This window comes from Emys orbicularis, chromosome 8 (assembly GCF_028017835.1).
Source record: "Emys orbicularis isolate rEmyOrb1 chromosome 8, rEmyOrb1.hap1, whole genome shotgun sequence".
NCBI lineage: Eukaryota > Metazoa > Chordata > Testudines > Emydidae > Emys > Emys orbicularis.
This window is the reverse complement of record NC_088690.1, coordinates 69,826,957-69,852,357: the sequence shown is the minus strand read 5'-3', so window position 1 is coordinate 69,852,357 and position 25,401 is coordinate 69,826,957. Positions and strand designations below refer to the sequence as shown.

Sequence of the window (25,401 nt, the reverse complement as noted above, 5' to 3'; positions counted from 1 at the left end):
AGGGGAATTTGTAAATGTCCAGACTTCCCCCCCCCCCCCCTGCAGAGCGCGCGCGGCTAACAGGGCAGCTGGCCGGATGGGGCTCCGACAGCCAGAGAGAGCCCCTCCTCCGTTTCCCCTGCAGCAGAGATCACTCCCTCCCTCCCTGCATTCGCAGATCGCCTCCGGCAGTCTGGAGCTCCTCCCCCGCTCCTCCTCCACTGCTGCCCAGCGTGCCGGGACGAACGGCTCAGGCCGTTCCTGAGCAAGTTCACAGAGACGTTAGGTGAAGGCCAACAACAAGGGGGCCAGGGGGTCAGAGAAGGGGCAGGGAGGTTTTGGAGGGGGCAGTCAAGAGACGGGGGGGTCGGGAGTTCGGGGGGGGGCTTTCTGGGGGTGTGGAAAAGGTTTTGGGCAGTCAGGGTAGAGGTAGGGGGTAGGGTCCTGGGGGGGGTCTTAGGATGGGGCAGTTAGGGGACAAGGAACAGGGAGGCTTAGGTAGGGGGTGGGGTTCTGGAGGGCAGTTAGGAGCAGGGGTCCCAGGAGGGGGCAGTCAGGGGACAAGGAGCGGGGGGGGTGGGAGTTCTGGGGGCGGGGCTGTCAGGGGGCAGGAGTGGGGAGAGGGATCAGTGCAGTCAGGGGACAGGGAGCCGAGGGGTTTAGATGGGTCGGGAGTTCTGTGGGGGGCTGTCAGGGGGTGGGGAGTGGTTGGATGGGGCGTGGGAGTCCCAGGGGTCTGTCTGGGGGTGGGGTGTGGATAAGGGTTGGGGCAGTCAGGGTACAGGTAGCGGGTAGGGTCCTAGGGGGCCAGTTAGGATGGGGGGAGGGTCTCAGGAGGGGGCAGTCAGGGGACAAGAGGCAGGGAGGCTTAGGTTGGGGGTGGAGTCCTGGGGGGCAGTTAGGGGCAGGGGTCCCAGGAGGGGGCAATCAGGGGACAAGGAGCGGGGGGAGGGTTGGGGGTTCTGAGGGGGGCGGGAAGTGGGAGGGGCAGGGCGGGGCTAGGGCAGGGCAGGGGCGGGGCTAGGGCGGGGCTCCTCCCGTCCTCTTTTTTGCTTGCTGAAATATGGTAACCCTACTCCAGTGTCATTGTGGAGCGTAGATGTGTTTTTATTAACTTCAGCTTGGAGAAGCTGCGTTCTCCACTGGCAACTGTTACAGGAAGTGTTAGAAGTATTCACAGAGCAACAAAAGCATTTGGAAAGAGGGTGGTCATCTTATTTGTGTACATATATTCCAGAACAGCCTTTGGAGTTGATCCTGCTGAAATGTATCTTGAAAGGGCTTTCAGTTCATCACCTAAATCACTCGCATCAATGTCGCGCATGTCATCATGTGTCAACACTGTCTCTAGTGCCCTGCATTGCTGGTGTAGGTCTTCTTCAGGTATAGTGAGGAGTTTTGGAATATCATACAACATCCCAAATATACTGCTGTGTTCCTTGAGCTGCATGAAACGTTCTTCAACTAATGGTTTTGCACAATCTAGCACCTGGTTAAAGAATTCAACTTTGAATTGTTGTTTGCAGATGACACGAAGATGGGGAGAGTGATAAATAATGGAGAGGGCAGGTCACCGATACACAGCAAGCTGGATGCTTTGGTAACCTGGGAAAAAGCAAACAATATGCATTTTATTACAGCAAAATGTAAATGTATACACCTAGAAACAAAGAGTGTAGGCCACGCATAAAGGCTGGGGGACTATATCCTGGGAAGCAGTGACTCTGAAAAAGTTTTGGGTGTCAAGGTGGATAAAAAGCTGAACATGGGGGAGAGGGATAGCTCAGTGGTTTGAGCATTAGCCTGCTAAATTGAGGTTTGTGAGTTCAATTCTTGAGGGGGGCCGTTTAGGGGTCTGGGGCAAAAATATGTCTGGGGATTGGTCCTGTGTTGAGCAGGGGGTTGGACTAGATGACCTTCTGAGGTCCCATCCAACCCTGTGATTCTATGACATTGCACTGGGGGGAAAAAAATCCTTCACTCTGTTACTAATTCAACACTGATATTGTCAAGGTGGGACTGAGGCAGGCCAGGCAAGTTTTGGTGGGACCAACTTTGGTGTGACACTCAGCTCTCCTGTTTGCAAGATAGGGCCAGGCGGCTGCCAGACAAACATAAGCCTCAGCATGTGACCCTGGCCTCTGTGCATGCTCAATAAAGACCTCTCAGCTACACTGCTGGCTCCCTGGCACACTGCTAATGAACCAGAAAGTGCTGTAATCATTTATGCCTTGCCAGTGAGCTTTTTGTTTCTTAGACTCATAGACTCATAGACTTTAAGGTCAGAAGGGACCATTATGATCATCTAGTCTGACCTCCCGCATGATGCAGGCCACAAAAGCTGACCCACCCACTCCTGGAATAATTCTCTCCCTTGACTCAGCTGTTGAAGTCTCCAAATGATGATTTAAAGACTTCAAGTCACAGAGAATCCTCTAGCCAGCGACCCCTGCCCCATGCTGCGGAGGAAGGCGAAAAACCTCCAGGGCCACTGCCAATCTACCCTGGAGGAAAATTCCTTCCCGACCCCAAATATGGCGATCAGCTGAACCCCGAGCATGCGGGCAAGATTCTCCAGCCAGACCCTCCGGGAAAAGTTCTCTGTAGTAACTTTTAATATCCCATCATTGACCATTGTTACTAATTACCAGCGATGGCACGTTATTGACCTATTGACTAAAATCACGTTATCCCATCAAACCATCCCCTCCATAAACTTATCAAGCTTAATCTTAAAGCCAGAGAGGTCTTTCGCCCCCACTGTTTCCCTTGGAAGGCTGTTCCAGAACTTCACCCCTCTGACGGTTAGAAACCGTCATCTAATTTCAAGCCTAAACTTCCCGACGGCCAGTTTATATCCATTTGTTCTCGTGTCCACATTAGTACTGAGCTGAAATAATTCCTCTCCCGCCCTGGTATTTATCCCTCTGATATATTTAAAGAGAGCAATCATATCCCCCCTCAGCCTTCTTTTGGTTAGGGTAAACAAACCGAGCTCCTCGAGTCTCCTTTCATACGACAGGTTTTCCATTCCTTGGATCATCCTAGTGGCCCTTCTCTGAACCCGTTCCAGTTTGAGTTCATCCTTTTTAAACATGACCAGAACTGCACACAGTACTCCAAATGAGGTCTCACCAGTGCCTTGTATAACGGAAGCAGCACCTCCTTATCCCTACTAGAAATACCTCGCCTAATGCATCCCAAGACCGCATTAGCTTTTTTTACGGCCACGTCACATTGCCGACTCATAGTCATCCTGTGATCAACCAGGACTCCGAGGTCCTTCTCCTCCTCCGTTACTTCCAACCGATGCGTCCCCAGCTTATAACGAAAATTCTTTTTAGTCATCCCTAAATGCATCACCTTACATTTCTCACTATTAAATTTCATCTTATTACTATTACTCCAGTTTACAAGGTCATCCAAGTCTCCCTGCAGGATATCCCGATCCTTCTCCGAATTGGCAATACCTCCCAACTTTGTGTCATCCGCAAACTTTATCAGCCCACTTCTACATTCGGTTCCGAGGTCAGTAATAAATAGATTAAATAAAATCGGACCCAAAACCGAACCTTGAGGAACTCCACTGGTAACCTTCCTCCAACCTGACAGTTCACCTTTCAGTACAACCCACTGCAGTCTCCCCTTTAACCAGTTCTTTATCCACCTCTGGATTTTCATATCGATCCCCATCTTTTCCAATTTAACCAATAACTCCTCAGTAGAGGAGGGAAGTCATTTATTGCTGTTATGGGCCAGTATTGAGTCCTTTCCCCTCCTCCCCTGGGAGGGAGAAGGGAGTGAATTGGGGCCCCGAAGGTCTGTGATTCACATGCCCCCTGGCAATACTACTATGCTGATGCACGTTGTGTACCAGCCCTTGTTCGGGGCTGTGTTCGAGTCACATATAGTATATAAAACACACCCCATGTGCAGTGCAAAACACACCCCATATGCATCGCAAAACACACCCCATGTGCCCCACAAAATGCACAGGTCACAAAATACCTCCCACATGCCCCATAACACACACTCCACGTGCCCTGCAAAGCACACCCCACTTGCATTGCAAAACACACCCTGCATGCCACACAAAACACATAGGTCATAAAACACACCGCGTGTGTGTGGGATCCCAGCCAGCACAGCGGTGGGGGATATGATGGGCTACATTACCTGTGACATCCCAACCCCTCTGCCTAGCAATGAGCTGTTCACAGGGAGCAGCAGAAGCGGAGGGTTAGGGAGCAGATCTGTGAGCGCAGGGCTGGGCAGAGCTTGAGGTGTCACTGTGGGTTGCAGTGGCAGCTGGTAGGTACATGAGAGGTAGGTAAAGGCAATGGGAGGGGGAGAAGGGTTAGCACCCTGTGCCATGGGCAGAGTGAAATCACTGGGGTAAGGCACTGCTTAGCCTGAGTGAAGCCAGGACAAGGGCCAGAGTCATACTGGTTACACTGTCATTTTAGGGCTAGAGCAGGGGTAGGCAACCTATGGCACGCGTGCCGAAGGCGGCACGCAAGCTGATTTTCAGCGGCACTCACACCGGGTCGTGGCCACCGAGCCGGGGGGCTCTGCATTTTAATTTAATTTTAAATGAAGCTTCTTAAACATTTTAAAAACCTTATTTAATTTACATACAACAATAGTTTAGTTATATATTATAGACTTATAGAAAGAGACCTTCTAAAATCGTTAAAATGTATTACTGGCACGCGAAACCTTAAATTAGAGTGAATAAATGAAGACTTGGCACACCACTTCTGAAAGGTTGTCGACCCCTTGGCTAGAGAGAAGACTGGCTCAGTGGTCAGGGTGGTAGCTGAGGACTTAAGAGACCTGAGCTCAACTCCCTGCTCTGCCACAGACTGCCAATGTGACTTGGGGCAAGTCACTTAGCCTCTCTGTGCTTCAGTTTCCCATCTGTACAGTCAGGATAAGAGCTCTACCTCATGGGGGTGTTGTGAGCAGAAATACATTACAGATCGCGAGGCACTCAGGCGCTATGGTAATGGGGACCATATGGGTGTGACACTCTGTGCCTTGGGGGAACCCCCAGCACCCCATGTTCATCCTTATAATATGATTGTGTGGTATCCAATGCAAAGTTTGTCATGTTGGGTGTCTTCGGAAGGCTCATGATGCACTGAGCATTGTTGTTATAGTGAGGTTATAGTAATTGTTGTTACAGTAATGTTATAGTAATGTTGTAGGTTATAATTTCATGTTTATAGTTATGAGGCTGAAAATGTGTCTTCATGGCTTAAAATAAGCCCAGGCAAAAACTCTCCAAGAGCAGAGAGGCAGTTCACACCTCATCAGGACATGTATGGGACAAACCCAGCCCAGCCTCACAGGAACAAAGGATGCTGGCCTAGGCAGCAACAAAAGGATCTGTTGGACTCTCGAGTAAGTCACCCCCCTTTTCTTTGGTCAGTTTGAGACTGCGATGAGGTAATGCTCACCTGACTCTGAAGGGAGGGGGGCAAAGCCAAGAGGGAAGAAAGAACATGATAAAAGGAAGAGACGTTTGCCATGCTCTTCCTCTCTCTTCCAGCTCCATCTACAGACATCACCACCAAGCGACTGAAGCACTGATTGAAGGGGAGAGCCTGGCTGAAGGGCAACCAGCCAGCCTGTAGTGAGAAGCATCTAAGTTTGTAAGGGCATTGAAAGTGTTAAGATCAGCTTAGAATGTGTTTTGCTTTTATTTCATTTGACCAAATCTGACTTTTTATGCTCTGACTTATAATCACTTAAAATCTGTCTTTCATAGTTAATACATTTGTTTGTTTATTCTACCTGAAGCAGTGCGTTTGGTTTGAAGTGTGTCAGAGACTCCCCTTGGGATAACAAGCCTGGTACATATCAATTTATTTGTTAAATTGATTAACTCATATAAGCTTGCAGCGTCCAGCGGGCATAACTGGACACTGCAAGACGGAGGTTCCTAGGGTTGTGTCTGGGATCGGAGATATTGGCTAGTGTCATTCGGTTTCACAATCCAAGGAGCATCTTAAATTTCAGAGGCTGTGCGTGAACAGCCCAGGAGTGGAGGTTCTCATAGCAGAGCAGGGTTGGCTCCCAGAGTCAGGGATTGGAGTGACCTAGCAGATCACTGGTCCAGATAACACCAGAGGGGAACGTCACAATGGGGTCTGTCCACACTGCATTGTAAATCGGGGCTTACAGTTGCTGGACCTGGGTCTCACAGCCATGCTAAGGCATCTGCACTGCACTACATAGAACTTCTGACTCAGGTCTCTGGCTTGAGCTGTGTCCATGCTGCAAAATGACAGGGCATGGCCCCGAGTTACAGCGGGTCTTGGGCTCTGACTCACCCACCTTGCAGGATCCTGGGTCCTGAGTGCAGGCTGACCCAAGTTAGACTGATTTCCATGTGGACAGAAGCCCAGGCAGTGTGCATACCCTGTAAGTGCATACCCTGTAGACAGATAACCAGGAGACGCCAAGGCAGCTATCTGTCCTGGAGTAGTAAGGAGGTTGTAGGGACACCAGCAACAAGCATACCCTTCCTAGGATGGCAAGGAGGGGGCAGCACTGATCCTGCACCCAATGCTTAATTTGTACCAGGGCTGAGCCTACACACCTCTAGGCTTGGCAGTTCATAGCCCCAGCATGTCTGGGCTTGCTGCATCAATTCTGAATGTAAAAAAGTTATTTGTGTCCCAGCACCTAATCGCTTGTGCCCCGGCACCTCTTTCATTACAAATGAAGCAGTGCCTGTGTAACCCACACACCTCCTGGGTGTGGTGTTCTGTTCCATCTAGTGGCACTGAGATCACTTAAAGAGAGAGAGATAAAATGAGTCTACTCTACAGCCTTAGCTAAGAGGCAGTTGGCTTTTAGCTCATGCGTAGAGGTTCATGCACTAAGCTCCTGAGGCCCCGGGTTCAATCCCGCCCGCCGATGACCGGGGTCTGTCGGCGTTACACCTGCACCAGTTTGTGGCTACAGCTCTCAGTGTTCTCTGTTCAGCTAGAAAATGAGCTAAATTCTACTCTGGCCCTGCTGCTCCCTCTCCCTGGTTGGCAAGGGGATTGGCACCTTCATTGCTCGGGAAGCATTTTGAGCTCCTCCGGTGAAAGGTGCTGGAGACGTGCAAAGAGCTGGGGTCAGGCTGTTACTCTGACATTCCCTTTGCCTGCATGCAGCAGGGAGGTGCAGCAGCTGTGGTTCACGGGCAGTGCTCAGTGAAGATGTCTTCTGCAGAACTTCCCAGCAGTTCCTTTTGGATTGACTGGCCAGAATGAGGGAGGAAGGCACTGAAATCAGACTGCACACTAGCTGCAGGTGCTGTGTCCGATGACTTATGCCAGCCTGGAAGGCATGTCTGTATGAGCACTTAATGCAGTGGATATCCCTTTGTTCTAATCTTCTGCATGCAGGAGTAACTCTGTGTCCCATAAAAGTTACTGACCCATGTTCCAAATGACAGTAGCCATCATCTGGAACATGGTTAGCGCTCATGCAGCATCTTTATACAGTACCAGTGCCAGAGGCATTGCAGGAATTGGAAGGGTCGGTAGGTTTACCATTTATCTATTATGGGAAAAGCTTTAAAAGAATGGGACATAAATTAATTAGACACCAAAAAGAGGGGCAGAATGTTATTAGATACTTGGGAGTTAATTGCACTGATGCTAATCATGATGTATTCTAATGGCAGCAGTAGGGTTATCATGTAATTCCAGAGTAATTTAGCAATTTAATTAATTTCTGCTAATCCATTTTAAATACCTGCTCTGCTCTCTCTTGCTATCTCTGGGAAGGGAATGAGATGTCTAATCTCCAGTGCTGCCCACTCTACTCGGGGCCATTTGAAGGTCGTTTGCTTTTCTTCCCTCCCTGGTTTTTATCCCAGTGGACAAGCCCCTACAACATCACCCGGGAGGGAAGTGTCCTCCACAGAGTTAACAAACATGGCCCACAGCTACCCCTTCTTGAACAGGGAGATGTGTCCCATGGAGACTAGATTCAGGTGTGAGGACAGCTGGGTGGTTGGATGTAGCTGGAGAGGTCTGTCAGCACTACCATGTAGCAGAGAGAGTCCCCAACAAGGTAGCAATGCTGAGCAGACTAGAGTGGCTGCTTTCATTAGGAGCCTAGATCCCTGCCCTGGGTCACCTGGATTGGCTGGGCCCTTAGGACTCGCAGGTAATTCCTCAGGCTCAGAACAGTCCCCGCACTAGATCTGGTACAAGTCCCACAGCAAGATGGAGCATCACTTACTGTGGCCCATGTTCTCAGGGAGGTGGGAGCGGGGGGCGGGAGGGAGGGGCGTACCTTTCTGTTTCAAGAGGAACGCAGCCGTCACCAGCTCCATTTAGCACCGATTATACAATGAATTTGGTGACTCTGACCCAGCGTGTGGGGTGCCAGCTAACCATGGGCATCCACACTAACCAGGGACAGCATATCCCCATGTCCCCACAGCCATCTGGGCAGCTTCTGCTGTGTGGGGGGAGGTAGCCCTTTTGTTGGGGTGGCAATGGAACCTCATGAAGGAGCTTTGTCTCGTTACATCTCTGAGGAACCCTGGTCACTGAGTAGGCTCGGTCCCAGCTTGTACAGGGGGGTGGCTGGGGCTGGAGTGGGTGGAGTGAGGTGGGACAGGGTAGAGAGAGTGGCTGAGAGTGTGTGTGTCGGGGGTGAGGTGTATCTTTTCTTTCAAAATCCCATAGCCATGAGGGCTCACACTAGCTGTTCCTAGATGACCGTGTTGTCGCTGTGGCCTTGTCCCCGTATAGTCAGCGGTGGGAGGCGTCAGTGCAGATTGCCCATTGCTGTGCAGATAATGAGTGCCGGCTCCAGCTTTCCCAGTACGCTGCAGTGAGACGAGCTAAGTACAGGCCCCCTGGGTGCCCATGCGGACAAGGCTGTTGTCCTGACTAGAGATGGGCTGAAACCAGTCCTGGGCCCAATCCTCTGTCTTGCCCTACCCTGCCCCCCCTCCCCCCGCCCTGGGGTACAGGGAGCTCAGATCCAGGTCTGAACATGGTAACTGGGACAAGTTCAAACTCTCCTGACACTGGGCGAAAGCTCCCACTCGATGCTCTGTGCCCAAGCCCTGACTGTGATGGGCCATGCCCAGACCCTGGAGAGGGCATCTGCAGGCTCGATGACATGCAGATCCAGGCCCATCTCTCACCCTGACAGCAGCTTGCTGAGCTCTCTGAAGCAAGAGGAGTGATGGCTGCCTTGGCAGGCTGGCTGTAGAGGACACAGCACTGCCTGCTGGGGTTCCCAGCGGCCTGAGCATTATGCCTGGGCCCCCCATGCACAGAGAGCAGAGCCAGCCCTGCAAACCCACAGTCTTGCCTGGCTCGGGAACTGGCAGGAACTCCCACCCCTGCTGCCCTCCTCCCATTGCAGGGTGGGGATGGCATGGGGGAAGGGCCTGTGTAGGCGGCAGGGAAGGCAGGGCCCTGGTCAGGGACTGTGGAGCTGCTGCTGGAGGGCTCTGGGAGTATCGCGGGGCTGCAGTGATTTCTGGGTGAAGCCTGGCATCCCAAAGGCTGTAGAAGGGGTCTCCAATCCAGGGCAAGGTCTGGTGGTTCGCACGAACTACGAGGAAGGGCACCTTTACCACAGGAAGGCTTCACAGCAGAGGTCACAGGGCTGCAGTGGCACCTGACAGGCCATTCCAGCCCAGTGATTTGGGACTCCTGGGGACAGATGTTGTCAGGGCAATGAGTGAGGACATGGAGGCAGCAAGCGGGAGGGTGCAGTGCCCCAAAGGGGGCAGGGCGGCAGTTGGGCCATGGCACTGTGAGGAGGAGTTGTCTGTACATTGTCCTCTCAGGGAAGTGTGGCGTGTCCCTAGAGCTCAGTCTGTAGCTACTCAGTGAGCCCCCCACACCTCCTTCAAAGAAAGAGCGTCAAAACCAGCTACGGCTTTCATGGGAACTGAGGTACTGCTGCCCACCCTCTGCCTCCTGCTCTCCCTGGGGGATGTGCGAAGCACTCCAGAGAGCAGGCCATGTTGGAAGTCTAGGCATCTGCGTCTGAAAACATTGCCCCGCCTGCTGAAAGCTGTTGGATATCTGCACTGCAGTGGGATGGCCGCTGCCTTGGCTGACCCTACGGTTGAACCCAGGTCATCCAGCACTAAAAAGCACATGCTGCTGCAGCACGTGCTGAACAGCCAACCTCTGAAGGGGGTGGTGTGAGGCAGCAACAGACTCATAGCCTTTGGGGGTCACGAACAGAGGATGACACATACCCCTCATGGTAACAGTGCGTTACAGTAGCACTATAGCCAGTGAGGATCCGTTATTGCCTGATGGCAAATTGGATTCCATGGGCACCTGATCTGGGTAAATAAGAATCTACGTCATGCCAGCAGTGCCCTGCCATCGCCTCGGTGTCCTGCATTGTCTATGTTCCCCTGAGAAAAGCAGAATGAGAGACTAGTTCACAGGGTTTTGACGTAGGGCTTCCTGGGTCAGGGAGGACAGCAGAGTCAGCAGCGATGTGCTCTGGGGTGGGGAGGGAAGCGAGTGGCATGACCATGCTATTTTGGGGGTTAGCAGTACCAGCATGGGTGTATTATGGTGGGTAGGGGCAGCAGGAGAGAAATCAGAACATCTGGCCTGTGGGACATTCTGAAATTCCAAAATTTGTTTTCATCCAGTATTAGGATGTAAAGTTGAAATTTTCACAGAATGGAAATTCTGAAAAAAAAAATCTCATTTCTGAAACATTGAAATAACCTTACTGAAATGTTTAATTTTAATATATTTAAATACCATATAATATTAGAATTAATATTTTATAATGTAATGTAAAAATCAAACTGAAACAAGAAAATCAGAATGGAACAAAATGGGAAACACAAAATGAAATGAGAAAGTCAAAGCACAATATTCCAGTTTGACTGCCAATCATTTTGAAATTTTTCTATAGAAAAACGTCATCAGAATCAACACATTCCCATGAAACATTTTGCAATCGATGAAACATCATTTTCTGATGGAAAACTGTTCCATCAAAAATTTTTCAGCCAGCTCTAGGCAGCAGAATGAACAAGCTATGGCACCTGGGGGAGGCCGTGAGACGCATCATGATCATGCTCTCTGGGGAGAAGAGAGCACAGCCATGTGCTTTGGAATCAGGATGGAGTAGCAAGAGAAGATGCTGTGGAGCTTGGAATGCTGGTGGCAGGAACTGCTGTGGGTTCAGGAGATCCCAAATGAGATGGGACACCAGCAGTGTTGCAGTACTACAAGCCCTCCACATGCCGCCAAACACAGACACAAAACTACAGATCCATTTGTTCTCACTGGGTTTTTATTTTTATTATTCAGCTGCCCCACAGCTGCTTGTATGAGCCGTTTGCCATGCCCAAAGGGGAGAAGATCTGTACACGGTGCTGGTTCCTAGCCCTCCCATGGTCATGTGGCTCAAGCAGCACTTCTTTCCGGTTTATGGAAATATTTTATTTTTAAAAATATAGTAGCTGTGGAAAGCAGCCCTCTTTATAAACGCTGATGCTGGAGTGAAATGCATCATCATCGTCATTATTATTAGCTCTCCTCGGCATCTGCTTCCACTCATGTTGGCCCTGGTTGGATTCACCAGGGCAGCTGCACTGCACCATCTGTTGTAGTCAGGAGCGTTCGCACTGCCAGAGCGAGCGAGAGAGAGATCCTTCTAAAAATAGAAATATTGTGCTGAGTCATTTGAAGTGAACAAGATACATAAAACACCAGCATTAGATTAACATTAGCTTGTCAAATACTGCTCCCCGCTGAGTTGGCTTAGTGCACTAGCAGAGATGGATATCCCTGCTTCCCAACCAGCAGCCTGAGCCGAGTAGCAGGAGAATGAGAGGAGAGACATAGCTGTTTATTGTGTTGGGTGCTACTTTTTGTGTTGTTCCTGCTGGGACAAATAGCAAAGGGAGCTGTTCCAGTGGATTACAAACCAAAAGAAACCAGACCCAACAATGGGGATTCTCAGAAAGGATCAAAGAAGAGACAGTTATAAATAGGGAACAGTAAACACAACCGTTTGAAATAAGACACATCTATAATCACAGGATTAACTGGTGCAAACGCCCCTCCCGCCCATTCCCATTCCATACAAAGGACTCTGGTAACAATATCTTCATTCCAGACATGGAGCAAAGGTGAGAGTCTTAAGGAACAAAGAGAGAAATCTCAGCATCAGGGAACTTGGTTGGGCAGGGGAGGAGTGGGTGGAAGGAAAACAGAGGGCGTAGCTGGTCCAGGTCCTTTGCAAGTTCATTTGGTTATTCTGGAGAATTCCTAGGGCTATACCTGAGATGAAGAGGTCTAGAAAACACTCCATAGTTTGATTAAAACATGGTAAGTGTTTTGTGCCTGGGAGAGCTCTCCTTGCTGGGACTTGTCCATCACACATGCCCCATACAATGGGAGAGCAGCTTCTCACCTCCCTACACTCCCCAATGCAATGCAAGCCAATGCTGATGTCCGGAGGTGATCCGTCATGTATCTAGAATTTCCCTAGTGGGTGACTGCTCATGAGAAATTCCCTGTGTACTGTGGATAGTCTGATTGTGAGAGATTGAGTTCTGCTGGAGCTCCAGGGCAATAGCATTCTGGGGGAATTCTTTCACCTGTTTCTTATACTCTAAGAAAGTGCATGCCTTGGTGGCTATAGCAATGATGTTCTTGCCAATAAAGATAGTGGAGACCCTGCTGTCCTGGAACAAGACCATGTTAATGGACCGGATGAATATGGTGACAATGTTGATGGTGACCAGGCTCAGCACAGGGTAGAGCATCATTTTCTGCGGAGCAATGTGCTCCCCTTGCATGCTAATCTCACTAAGAGAGACACAAGGCAGGATCAAGAGCAGTATGTAACAATAGAAGAACATGAGCCCTTCTGCCCAGATGGGAAGCCCAGTCTTATGTGGCTCCCATAGGTTGGCCTGAATATCTAATATATCCAGCAGGTCCAGGGCCACCCAGAAGAGGCGTCCCCGCAGATCCTCCTTCTTCCTGAAGGTTCGTATGTACTCCATGCTGTCTAAGGCCACCAGCACCAGGTAGAGCCCTGGCACACAGATGGACAGGAGCAAGGTCAAAGCCTTCCTGGCCACTGTCTCCAGATTCTTCTTGTCTGCTTTGTAATTCTGAAATATAAAATACAGCTTAATCTCCAGCACGAAGATGTAGAGAAACCACAGGATCATGGCGTAGCCCCGCTTGGCTGTTTTCACCTCAGCCCCCACCCATACTGCCACATAGCGCAGCACGATGAGGAAACAGATGTCTCCAACCAGGACAATGATGCAGACTCCAATCTTCCGTGGCCCTTGGTTCTGCTCCACCAGGTAGGCATCCATGAAGGCCATGCTGGTCATGATGACAATGGTGGTCAGACACACGTGGCGCTTGTCAGGCGGCGGCAGCACCATGGTGAGGTGAGCTGCCCTCCCTCTCTCTCTCTCGTGCCTCTTTGTTTCACTTCAAGGGAGGAGGCCCATGGGCTGAGTGAAGAGGCTCATCAGTTATAGACAAAGCACCAAGGCCACCAGGAACAACCCCCTATAAAAAGTCCCTGAAAGGACAAAGCAATAGACAATCCCGGCTCTTGAAGGTCTCACATCAGGGTGCTGCAGCAGAGAAATGCACCTGGAATTCCAAATCACCCTTCATAACAGCTGATCCCAAAGGCTTAAATCCAGTAGCTCTGCTTTTTAGGCAGCAAAGCTGGTCCCTCACTGAGCCCTCAGATAGATCCTCCACGACATCGCCTAACACTCTCCAATGCTGTTCCCAAGGGCTCTGCAGGGGTTAAACACATGGAGTCCACATTAAGAAATGCTCTGCTCCTTTGCTGGGTTTTCCATTGTTGTCAGTAAGAGGGGAGAGAATGTCCCTGCATGGCCTGTGGGCAGCAAGTCAATGTCTCTAATGCACTTCCTGGCACCAAGCCAGAAAATTTCCTCCAGATCCCTGGAAATCAGATTAATAACCAGGCAAGTGAGTCAGATCTGTACTGCCAGGAGCCAGTCGGGGTGTAAGAAAGGTGAAGCAGTTCAGGAAATGGCGCTTTCCTCCTGGTGAATGGCTCAGGAGTCAGAGATTAGGGGCTTTTTACTACCTCAGCTGGGATTCCCCTTTCCCCGTCCTCCGGCAGGAATCTCATTTGTATTATCCATGGTGAACCTTGTTCGTTCTTCCTGGCACTGGGTTTAAATCCTTTGCCTCTGGCCCACCATTCACTGCAATCTGTAAGAGACCAAGGAAAACACTGGTTAAGGACTTGCCAGTCACAGATACCAGGGCTGAAAAGCTGCATTTGTGGAAGTCCCTCAGCTCCAGAGGTGAAGTATAGGCTGTGAGCTGGACTCCCTGCTTGTAACTGAGACTCCCGCACACTCAGGCTGCCTTAAACCTATGTTCACCAATGCTACCGGAGTGTGGGGGAGGCTAATGTCCCTCTTCCCTTCAAACACATCTTAAATAAGTACTAATATTAGAACTTATGTGCCTGTGACTCTGGAAGTGCAGAATATCTTTCTATTCAGGGAGATGCACAGCAGGGTGGTGCAGTTACATGGAATTGCATAGGAAATATGCATCAAATGGCAGAGGTATAGAAGCCTCTTCCTAAGAACCCCAGCCCTCAGGTGCAAGAGAATCCCTGCTGGTCTCTATCGGACAGCAACACAGTGTGATGACTGGCCTATCAATTTACTCTCATTCTGAGCTTAGCTGTGAGAAGGGAGGAGTGGAAGGTCCTAAGGTGTCACAATAACCTAGACAGTTAATGCTGATGGGAAAAGGTGCAAATGAAAAGCCTTTAACTTAAGGACCGTGTTAAGCTCATGCCTAGTAAATAGGAACAATGTGAGACTGAAAGTCAATAAGCTAGTATTGGTGTGTCTGATATTAGGCCCAATTGGTGGACAAAATAATGAGGGGATGAGCTGTTCCACCCACCACTGCCTTCAGGGTTTCTTACAGAAAGAGACTTTGGGAGAAAAACTGGCTACTGGAGTTACCTTCACTATCATGGCTGCCACCCCCACCATCTCCTGGGCCTGGCCCTTCTTTGTGCTAATCCTGAGAGGTGTCCTGACCCGACCAGGTCAGAGAGAGGGATCCCAATGACATCACCACCTCCACCAGCTGTTGCTGAATCCTGCCATGTGGGATGTGGGACTTTGCCAGCTTTGTGTGTTCTTTTCCTTCCTCACTTTATTTCTTCTCTTTCCTATTCCTCTGCTTGTCCCTTCTGTCTTAATAAGAATTTGACTTAGCTGGCCAAGAGCATCCATTTTACGGCACTGCTGTGAGCCTGTGGCCAGACGGAGGTAGCTAAACCAGTGCCCTAAACAGCCTGATGCTGGTACGAGTTTGCCAGGTCTCGGCACAGCTGGTCAGACCATGTGCTGGGTCTGTGTTTTTCCAGCAGTGAGGTTGCATGTCAGAGTCAACCCCAGAGACAGAAGCTGCATTTTCTGCCTTTGCTGTTCTTTTCTCTTCCCTCTTGTTTGTCTTGTTTTGTCTTCTTAGGAAATGAGATCCGATTTAACAACAGCAACAATGACTGCTACAGCCCCTCTCAACTAACTTCTTCTCTTCTCCCCCCCCCCAAATGGACAGTTCTTACCATCTAAAGGATTGTCAGACAGGGGCTTTTCACTTTAAAGACTCTCTCCAGCTGCGGGGAAAGGGAATAAGGGATGTTGTTAAAAAGAAAGCCTCACTTAATACTTTGCATTTCAAACACATTAACTGTTTCCTTTCATTTCTATATCTTTACTAAAAGGTTTAGAAGGCTGTTTAACGGGGTGTTTGCCATGGCACTGAGCAGGTCTTTGTGTACCAAACCCTGAACCTTGTTTAACACAGTTTAATGCTGGGCAGGGTCTGGGTTATGCCAACACTGTATATTCCATCCCAATTAACACACCACCACCTTTCAAACGGTGCATACAAATAAGCATGGGCGACAAGTGCTGTCCCAGAGGCTCTGTGCGCTTGGATGCAGAGGGGCTCCAGCTCAGGAGCTGTACCAGTGTGGAAAGCTAGGGGGCTCCCTCGCTCCTCAGACAGGCAACAGTACACAAGGCCATGGTTCTGCCAGTGGCACAGTTGGGCATCAGCATTCAGGGTAGTAGGGGCTGGGTGATGGCTACGGGGCAGATCACTGCCGCATATGTGGTGGCCCCCAGCTTGGCCAACACACTGGGGATTGAACTGGGGACCACTGGAGGTAAAAACATGAGTGTCTACAGCTAGAGAGTCAGGCAGCCATGGGTGGGATTGTAACAAACTCATGTTCTCTGTGGGTCAGGTACAGTGGGGAACCTGTAGCACACACTCACCAGTGGGTTACAGAGTCCTGGCCAAACTCAAAGCAAACAGGAAGTTTAGCTTTTACATCATTCTTGTCCCTACAGTCCTAGTGCTGGATATTACAATCTGGCCCAGTCTCCCTCTGTACGGGCACCAGTCTCCTGCAAGTGGACCTAATTGCTGGGTTCCATGGGCTTCCAAGCCATTTGGGTCTGGGTAGAATCCAGTCACTGTGTCTAGCTCTGGGATCCTATGGCACACTCCTGGGCTCATGCCCTTCCTTGGGATGTGGGGCACAGCTGCTCTAGACCCCAAAATCAGTGTCAGAGACCTCCCAACCACCCCCATCCCCCAGTCGCTTACACACTGCCCACCTAGGCACTCTGGCCTTCTAGTTTAACCGCTTCACGTACAAGGTGGCAGGAAGGCAAGGCCCCCAGGCTTGGCAAAGGAATTTCTTAGCCACAGAGACATTTAAAGCTCTCAAGAGTTACAGCTCTTTGAACCAATGTCCTGTGTCTGATCTTGCCCTTCTGTGCGTCAGAGGTTCTTCAGTGTTTCCAGCTGGGCAGAGTCCCTCCGCTGAGCCCTGGTTACCTATGACAATGCACAGAGCAGAATTCCGCTCTTAAATAGGGGGCCTGTTTCCTGGCCACCAGTCATGCTTGCCTATTGTTCATGGGCTGGGACAGTAGCTGAGAGCCAATCAAAATCATTGGCCCAGCCTGCAGGCTTGATGGCTCATGGTGTTAGCCCTCCGTGAGCTGTTTGACGCCATTCCCGATCAGGGCAGCAGTGTGTAATGCTGTACAACAGGGTCTCTTTGGGCATGCCCAGGCTTATGCAATCACATATTACAACAGCGAGTTCATCATTTGGTACCAATGTATCTCACTGGCACGCACTGAAAACCCAGGATGAAAACATCTCCAAGAGAACAACACCACTCATCCACCTGAAGTGAAACCCATGCTGGGTCTATCTCCTCTGACAACTGGGACTCCTGGGGTTCGTGCTGACACCCTGAGCTCCAGTTGTGTAGTCCCCTCAGGTAATGGTAACACAAAATGAGCTCTGGCACCGCCCTGCTGTGCTACTGGAATCCAGGAGATTCAGGAAAAGAATTGACCTTTCCCAGTGCTTTTGGGGAAAGACTATCCAGGATCTCCTCGGGGAAACCTGGGCCAATTTCAACCTGGCAGCAGACTGGGTTCTCTGTGGCTTGTGGGAGGATTGCTAATGAAATGGGAAGTAATGTGCTGAGTGGGAATTCACTTCTACAGAGAGGAAGGGAGGGCTGAATTCAGAGGTGATGGGTGAGGTGCTGCCAATCAGCTCCCTTGAGGCTCGGCTAGACCCCCTTTGACCTCTTCTTAGCCACTGTACCAATGTGTCACCTGCCTGCCGAGAGCGCCAGTAAAAGGCATATGTTAAAGTAGTCCCCATATACACTTCACAGAGAGTGCTAGGTACAGCTCAGGCAGTTGCTGGGTGAGCTCTCCTCTACTCACCTCTGATTGGCCAGAACCCAGTAACTCCTTCCATGCTGGAGCACATGAATGCCTTGGCACAGGCCTCAAGTTGCTTCACAGATATGATACTCAATTAAGCTTCGGAACGCCTGTGCAGGATATACTGGAATGCAGCCACCTCTGTAGTGAAGCACAGCCACTGTTTAACAGCTCACAGCAACACTGCTCACCAGTTTAAGAATTGGAATTGGCGACGAATACCATATCAACCTGAAGCTGCAGGAGGGACTTAATTACCCATGCTAGAATGAGGGTGGGTCCTGACAGCATTCCGTCCTCAACCTCCTTTTACCCTAAGCTAGACCTGTTCTTGTGTAGGGTTATCCTCTTTTGCTCTCAGAATAATAAATAAGGATCTTTGTAAACAGAGCAAAATAGGATCCTTACTGATCACAAGTTGACAGCATTTCTGTCTGAGAAGATATGTCCCACCCACATCTCGGTGCCCCATCCTGAGTCATTGGTTCAGTATCTCCTGGGAAGGAAGAGTTCTACCTACCAACTCAGCCTCACCACTTCATTCAGCAGCTAGTTGGAGGTCACCCATTCACCACAGCTCTACTTAGTTTAGAGGAACAGTTCTGAGCACAGCACATGCGGATCAGATTATTCACCATCTCTGGCAAACAATAGTAGCAGAAAGTTGTAAAAGAAAAAGCTTGGGGGCCAGGTGTGTGCACCCTGTGAATGTGCCACGCAGCAGACTGCAGAATAAAACCTGCCCTGATCCTTCCTCCTCTTCTTCTTTTTGTTTTTGTTCGTTTTTGCAGAGGACTTGTGTTGTAGGTGAAGCATGAGACCAAGCTATCAGACAATGTGTCTTTAACAGAATAGCTATCCCTCTCTTGGGAAAAACTCTTGTTTCTAGAGCGGTCTTTTAACCTGTCCCTAATGCATGCTGCTGTGAACCAGATGTTTCCAACACTCCCCTAGAGGGCCCATGCTCACTGCAAGTCAGAACACATGAATATTGAGGATGATGCTGCAGATGCTCTGCTGAGGAACTGTTTCTGATCAAATCTCTTGCGTTTAGCCTCTGCTTGAGCTAACAGCTTCATCATGTCATTCTAGCCAGGTGGCAGGGGTGTGATAGCCGCTAACCACACTTGACTGATGGTTTCAGTTGAGCTGGGTTTGGGGGCCATAGAGGGGCCTGAGCCGTGCCCACAAATACACATGTAACTCAGCATTTGACTTGGACAATTCATTGAGTGTCTAAGTGAATCTTCATTTGGGCAGGAGTCACCCAGGCTCAGTTTACAACATCGTGGCACCCTGGGCACACCCATACATGGGCTCTGCACTGCAGCACTGCCCACTCTGCTCCTCACCCACCCGGCCCACCTGCTCACCATACAGTCCTGCACACCCTATACTACAGCCCCACATAGCCTCTGAAAGGCTTCTCCCCTGTTTGGGGTAGTAGTGGCAGGAGCCATCTGCTGGGAGGCCTGGAGCTGTTCGTCTCTGGACAGCTGGGCCTTCCTTCTCCTGAAACCATAACTCCCTCTGTTCAGGCTGGATGGAGCTGCCAAAGCTGGCTGACTGTCTCCAGCTTGCAAGTTAAAGTTCTGATTCCTTATCACTTCCATGATGAACTTCACCATGGGCTTACAGGGAATAGTATGAAACAATTTAGCAGGCAGCCCCACATGCCAGACAGTGTCATGTGCAGGTGACAGATCCAGCAGAACAGCGCCAACTTACTTGCCCACCTCAAAGGCATCTTCAGTGTCTTATGTTAGGCAAATAACGTGATCTTGGGTACAGCATCCTCATCTGCAGCCAGCTTGAACAAAGGGCAGTTGTGGTTCAATAACCTCGTTGCTCCACGTCAGAATCAGGGTCTCCATAAGTTTGTATGTGGCACAAAGGAGAGAGATGGGTCGGTAGCTCTGAGGATCTTCCAGCAGTTTTCCTGATTTCGGAATGGCTACAGCCTTTGACCTGCACCAGATTTGTGGGATGCAGTTGACCTGGAAAAATTGGTTGTGACACCAGAGCAGGCAACTTTTGGCTTTGGGGCCTAGGCAAAGAAGAAAAGGACCTAGGGATTACAGTGGTTGAGAAGCTGGATATGAGTCAACAGTGTGCCCTTGTTGCCAAGAAGGCTAGCAGCATATTGGGCTGCATTACCAGCATTGCCAGCAGATCGAGGGAAGTGATTATTCCCCTCTATTCGGCACTGGTGAGGCCACATCTGGAGTATTGCATCCAGTTTTGGGCCCCCCACTACAGAAAGGATGTGGACAAATTGGAGAGAGTCCAGCAGAGGGCAACGAAAATGATCAGGGAGCTGGGGCACATGACTTACGAGGAGAGGCTGAGGGAACTGGGCTTGTTTAGTCTGCAGAAGAGAAGAGTGAGGCGGGATTTGATAGCAGCCTTCAACTACCTGAAGGGGGGTTCCAAAGAGGATGGAGCTCGGCTGTTCTCAGTGGTGGCAGATGACAGAACAAGGAGGAATGGTCTCAAGTTGCAGTGCAGGTGATCTAGGTTGGATATTAGGAAAACCTATTTCACTAGGAGGGTGGTGAAGCACTGGAATGGGTGACCTCGGGTGATGGTGGAATCTCCATCCATAGAGGTTTTTAAGGCCCAGCTTGACAAAGCCCTGGCTGGGATGATTTAGTTGGTGTTGGTCCTGCTTTGAGCAAGGGGTTGGAGTAGATGACCTCCTGAGGTATCTTCCAACCCTAATCTTCTATGATTCTATGAAGGAGCTCCATGTGGCTGTAATCCAGGTCTGATGTCTTTCCTCTTTTAATAAACTTTATGGGCTGGTCCAGTTCTTTGGCTGAAAAAGGTGCCACCAGGACTGATTGATGGAGAACCTGCCACCTCTCTGTAACCTCAGCAACCTTTGCTGCACAGCTGCAAGACTTACCCAAGTTCTGTGTACTGCCATTAGCCACTAGCTGGGATGTGACAGCATTTGTGATGACTGGAAACTTCTTTTTGCCGAGGCTTGAATCGCCATAAAGTCTTTTGATGGTTTGCTAGGCTTTCTGCCTAGAGTGAGTAAAGTCCATCTTTGTAACTCTCTCTCTTCATTGATTGTGTCTGGGCTTGATCCAGTAGTTGAATGATTTCCTTGCTCTCATTAATGGTCTCCTGCTTGTTACCAGCAGATTTGAATTCCTGGTAGAGCTTAATTGCCTCTGATGACTACCCAGGGATATACTCTCAGCGATAGTCTCTAAGGAATCTATTTCTTAGCCATTACCTGAACAAATGTACTAATTTGGTAGGAGTTGTAATAGAAAGAAAGCCTGTGCTTCATTAACAATAAACCTGGCTGGGTGCCTTCGCTACTAATCAGGTCTTGTGGTCTTTGTGGGCAGTTCGATCGAAGTGCGCTGTGTCGGCTCTCTGGCTGAGGCAGCCCACAGAAAGAATACAGACGCAGCCAACGACTGACAACAGAAGTCATTTATATTGGCTGGCCCTGATGCTGGTATTTGCGCCAGTGAAATACTGTGCAGCAGTTTGGGGAAGAAGTTGGCATACGCATCACATGATTCAGAGCTGAACACGGCCACCTGTACCATTAGTGGTTGCCTGAGCTGCACATTAACATCTAATTTCTGTGTTGGCTCAGATAGCTCCCCCAAAACTTCAAGACAAGATGCCGTCACCCTTACAACTGCATGGAGGGCTGTGCCAGATGAAAACAAGCTGCTGCACACAAGGCTGACACGGTTCCAATAGGTGCAAATAAGCACCGCACACTTCCCACAAGAGCTGCCTGAGTCTGGAAGAACTATGGGGAGGGATAGCTCAGTGGTTTGAGCATTGGTCTGCTAAAACCCTGGTTGTGAGTTCAATCCCTAAGGGGGCCACTTAGGGATCTGGGGCAAAATCAGTACTTGGTCCTGCCTAGTGAAGGCAGGGGGCTGGACTCAATGACCTTTCAAGGTCCCTTCCAGTTCTAGGAGATGGATATCTCCATTATAAAAAAAAAACAAACAGCTACACTGGCAGTTCAACATGCATTTATAGTGGACATTCGTGCACTCATGTCCAGTGCTGCTGGTCCAATGCCACAGATGGAGGCTAGTGAACCTACTACAGACTTGGCTAGTAGAACTGATTCTTCTAGCTCAGGCAATAAAGGCTTATGGTCATCCAGAAGTCCCAGGTTCAATACCCCTTGTTAACAACCTACCCAGAGGTGTGGTGTTACAGTAGTTGCCACCCACTTTATTTTCTCCCTCTTCCCCCAAGCAACAGGAAGGCTCCATCCTCCCCACCTCTGCAGCAGCGGGAGGCATGGTCATCAGTGGTAGTGAGTAGGGGGCCAGGTGGCTGCCACTTTGGTACTATTGGTTGCTTCCCCTGCTGTAGGATGTCTGCATTCTCATGCAGGCCTTAGTGCCTTGGTTACAGTAGGGGCAGTCCCTCCTTTCTGATTGATCTTCCCAGACTTAGGCAGATATCACTGCATGGGTTACACATGGGGCTGTTCCCTCTCTTAAAGCAATTGTGTCAGGCTCTCTGAAGACTCAGGCAGACACCACTGCATCAGTTACACTTGGGTCATGTTCTTAACCTTTTCGTCACAACCACAAGGGCTGGAAACACATTTGTTTTAAAGAAAATCAAGCTGAGATTCTGATGTCATCACATGGGTAGGAGTCAGGGTTCTAGGCACCTGCGTATTGTGCCTGTGTCAAAATCCAGACCTGAGGAAATCACACGCCACCATTTTGATAGAGCTGAATAGAGGGATACTGACTCTAAACTATGAGGGCACCATGTACCATGTATGAGTTGACCTGTTTGCCAAATGAACCATTTTATCAACCATTCTTTCCTGACAAGTCCATATGGAATAATGTGTCGAAACACATTATAGCCTCTGGATTATTGGTTAATTGTTGGATGATAATTTGATTTCTATATAAAGTTACTCTGATTGGTGACTTAAGGTTTATAAATAGCATACACGCCTGAACAAAGTATTGAGGTTTCAGATGTGTCAGAGAACTGGGGGGGGGGGGGGGAGAGGGGCAGATACCAGGCCTAGGGAGTTTTAGGACACTGAAGATATTTTCCTGTCCTCCTTTACACAGGAAAGTGCATTAAACTTGGCTATGTGTATGGAGCCCAGATTTAATAAAAGCTGGTTTCTTTCTTGCTTGAGGGAATGAGAAATAGAGAAGCTAGATTTATTGGCTGTCTAGTGGACTTGACACAGACTTTTCTCTGTTCCCATTAATTCCAGGTAATTGCACGTGCATATGTCAGGGTTCCCTCCCCACTCTGAACTCTGGGGTACGGATGTGGAAAGCCGCATGAAAGACCTCCTACGCTTATATTCCACCAGCTTAGGTTAAAAACTTCCCCAAGGCACAAATTCCTTTCCTTGTCCTTGTACAGTATTGCTGCCACCACCAAGTGATTTAAACAAACATTCAAGGAGGGCCACTTGGAGCCCTACCTTCCCCAAATATCCCCCCAAGCCCCTTCACCCCCTTTCCTGGGTAGGCTTGAGAATAATATACCAACCAAATAGGTTAACAAGGTGAGCACAGACCAGACCCTTGGGGTTTTAGGACACTAAAAACCAATCAGGTTCTTAAAAGAAGAACTTTATTATAAAAAAAAGTAAAAGAAGCACCTCTGTAAAATCAGGATGGAAGGTAATTTTACAGGGTAATAAAAAGACTTAAAACAGAGGATTCCCCTCTAGGCTTAACTTTAACGTTACAAAACAGGAATAAACCTCCCTCTTAGCATAGGGAAAATTCACAAGCTAAAACAAAAGATAATCTAAGGCATTTCCTTGCTATTACTTAAAATTTCTGTAATTTTAGATGTATCATTTCAGTAGGGGCTGGATTACCTGCTTGGTCTCTCTCTTTTTCTCCAGAGGGAACACACAGAGAGAACAAACAAAGCCTCCCCCCAGATTTGAAAGTATCTTCTTTCCCCATTGGTCCTTTTGGTCAGGTGCTAACTAGGTTATTTGAGCTTCTTAACCCCTTACAGGTAAAGGAGGGATTTTATGCTACCCTTGGCTGTATGTTTATGACAGCATATATGTAGTTATGCACCCAAGGAGCCAAAATAGCTTATAGAATGGGAAACTGGGTCTCAGACAGCAAATGACTTTGTCAAGGTAAATAAGTATGTCACTGGCCAAGACAGAACCTGAATTCTGGTCTTTTGAGTCCCTGGACAATGTCTTAACCACAAACCATTCCTCCTGCATCATGTGTTTATGGGTGGTTTCCCTCCACAGACCTCAGAGAAGCCACTTCTCCAGCATCACACAGCAAACAAGGGGTAGAGGAGTGTAGCAGGGTGGATACCCACTCCTGCCCTGAGGGGTTGGAAAAGCCCTGCAGAAGGCTTGGGCTGGGCAAGGTAAAACCCTGGCTGATTGGGGGACGTGGCTGCAGCTGGGCCACACCCTAATCAGAGCCCAGATGGCCTGTATAAAGAGGCTGGGAGCCAGGAACCCAACAGTCTCTCTCTGCCTTGAGGGAGAGAAGGGCTTGGCTGCAGGGAGTTAGACATAGGGTACTTGTAGTGGAGCAGGGCTGGGGAAAGGCTGAGAAGATCCAGCCTGGATAGCCCCAGGCTGTGGCCTGGGAGAAGGCCAAGGGGTACTGGGGGTTGCAGAGGGCAGCCCAGGGCTAGGCCAAGGCAGCAGGTCCAAACCCAACCTTGCTGATGATGAGTGGCCTATACTGCAGTCTGCCCTAGAGAGTGGGGGCTAATTGGTGACTGGCAGTGGCCTTATCCTGAGGTGAGGTGGGGTTAGTGGGTGGGGGTTTCCCTGGGAGGGGAGACCTAACATGTGGGTATTGCTAGGAGGCGGCACTGGGGTCCTGGGAGGGACATGGGGCCAGTGCAGATGACAAGGCGGATCACCGGCCTGCAGAGGGCGCTCGTGAGGCTGGTGAGCTAATTTCCTGGATGACCAGCAGGAGGTGCTGCAGGGGTGAGTCTGGACCTCTTACATATGGTGGAGAATGTGGGCATAGGCGGTCCACCCCTGACATAAGGGGCAAGGCGAGGACAGCAGGACTATTGCCTGGACTGGGGAAACTGAGGAACAGGACAATGGATCCTGTATGCCGTGGGGTATATTATATGGAGACCCTGGGGGTTGTCCCTGGGTGGGGCCCAGCATCAGAGGCCCAGTGGAAGGGGGCTGACGGCCTGAAGGGGGCCCGGGAGACCCGGGATGGACTGTGGGAGGCGCTGTGGGCCCTCCAGACACAGATCGGCCAGCTGGCGGAGGAGCAGCGGGCCGTGCGAACACTCCTGAGGAGGGAGTATAAAAGAGACCATAGAGGGCGTGGGCCACAGAGTGCCAGGGCCAGGACGCCCATGGGGAAGGCTTGCTATGCCTGCGGTCAGGCTGGACATTTAAAACGGGACTGTCCCGACGGGGCTGGAGGCAGAGGGCCTTACCCCGCAATGCAACCCTACCCGATCCCTCAAGTAGGCCGCGGGGGGAGGGAACCTCGGCGGCTGAGGGCATGTTGGGCCTGTGGCCGCAGGGGGCACCTGGAGCGGGAGTGCTCCAGCCCCAGGAATACGGCCCAGGGCAA

The 25,401-nt window shown here is 50.0% G+C and overlaps 1 protein-coding gene across 1 annotated transcript; it reads right to left on the bottom strand.

Moving 5' to 3' along the window:
* Positions 1 to 12,469: 12,469 nt before the first annotated feature.
* TMEM121 (transmembrane protein 121) lies at positions 12,470 to 13,408 on the bottom strand. The gene has a single exon (XM_065410195.1). It carries the CDS (start codon positions 13,406 to 13,408, stop codon positions 12,470 to 12,472), a length of 939 nt encoding a protein of 312 aa, XP_065266267.1.
* Positions 13,409 to 25,401: the final 11,993 nt, after the last annotated feature.

Excerpts from the sequence above, each read along its gene's own strand:
- TMEM121 (XM_065410195.1), bottom strand. The coding sequence starts at position 13,408 with ATGGTGCTGCCGCCGCCTGACAAGCGCCACGTGTGTCTGACCACCATT.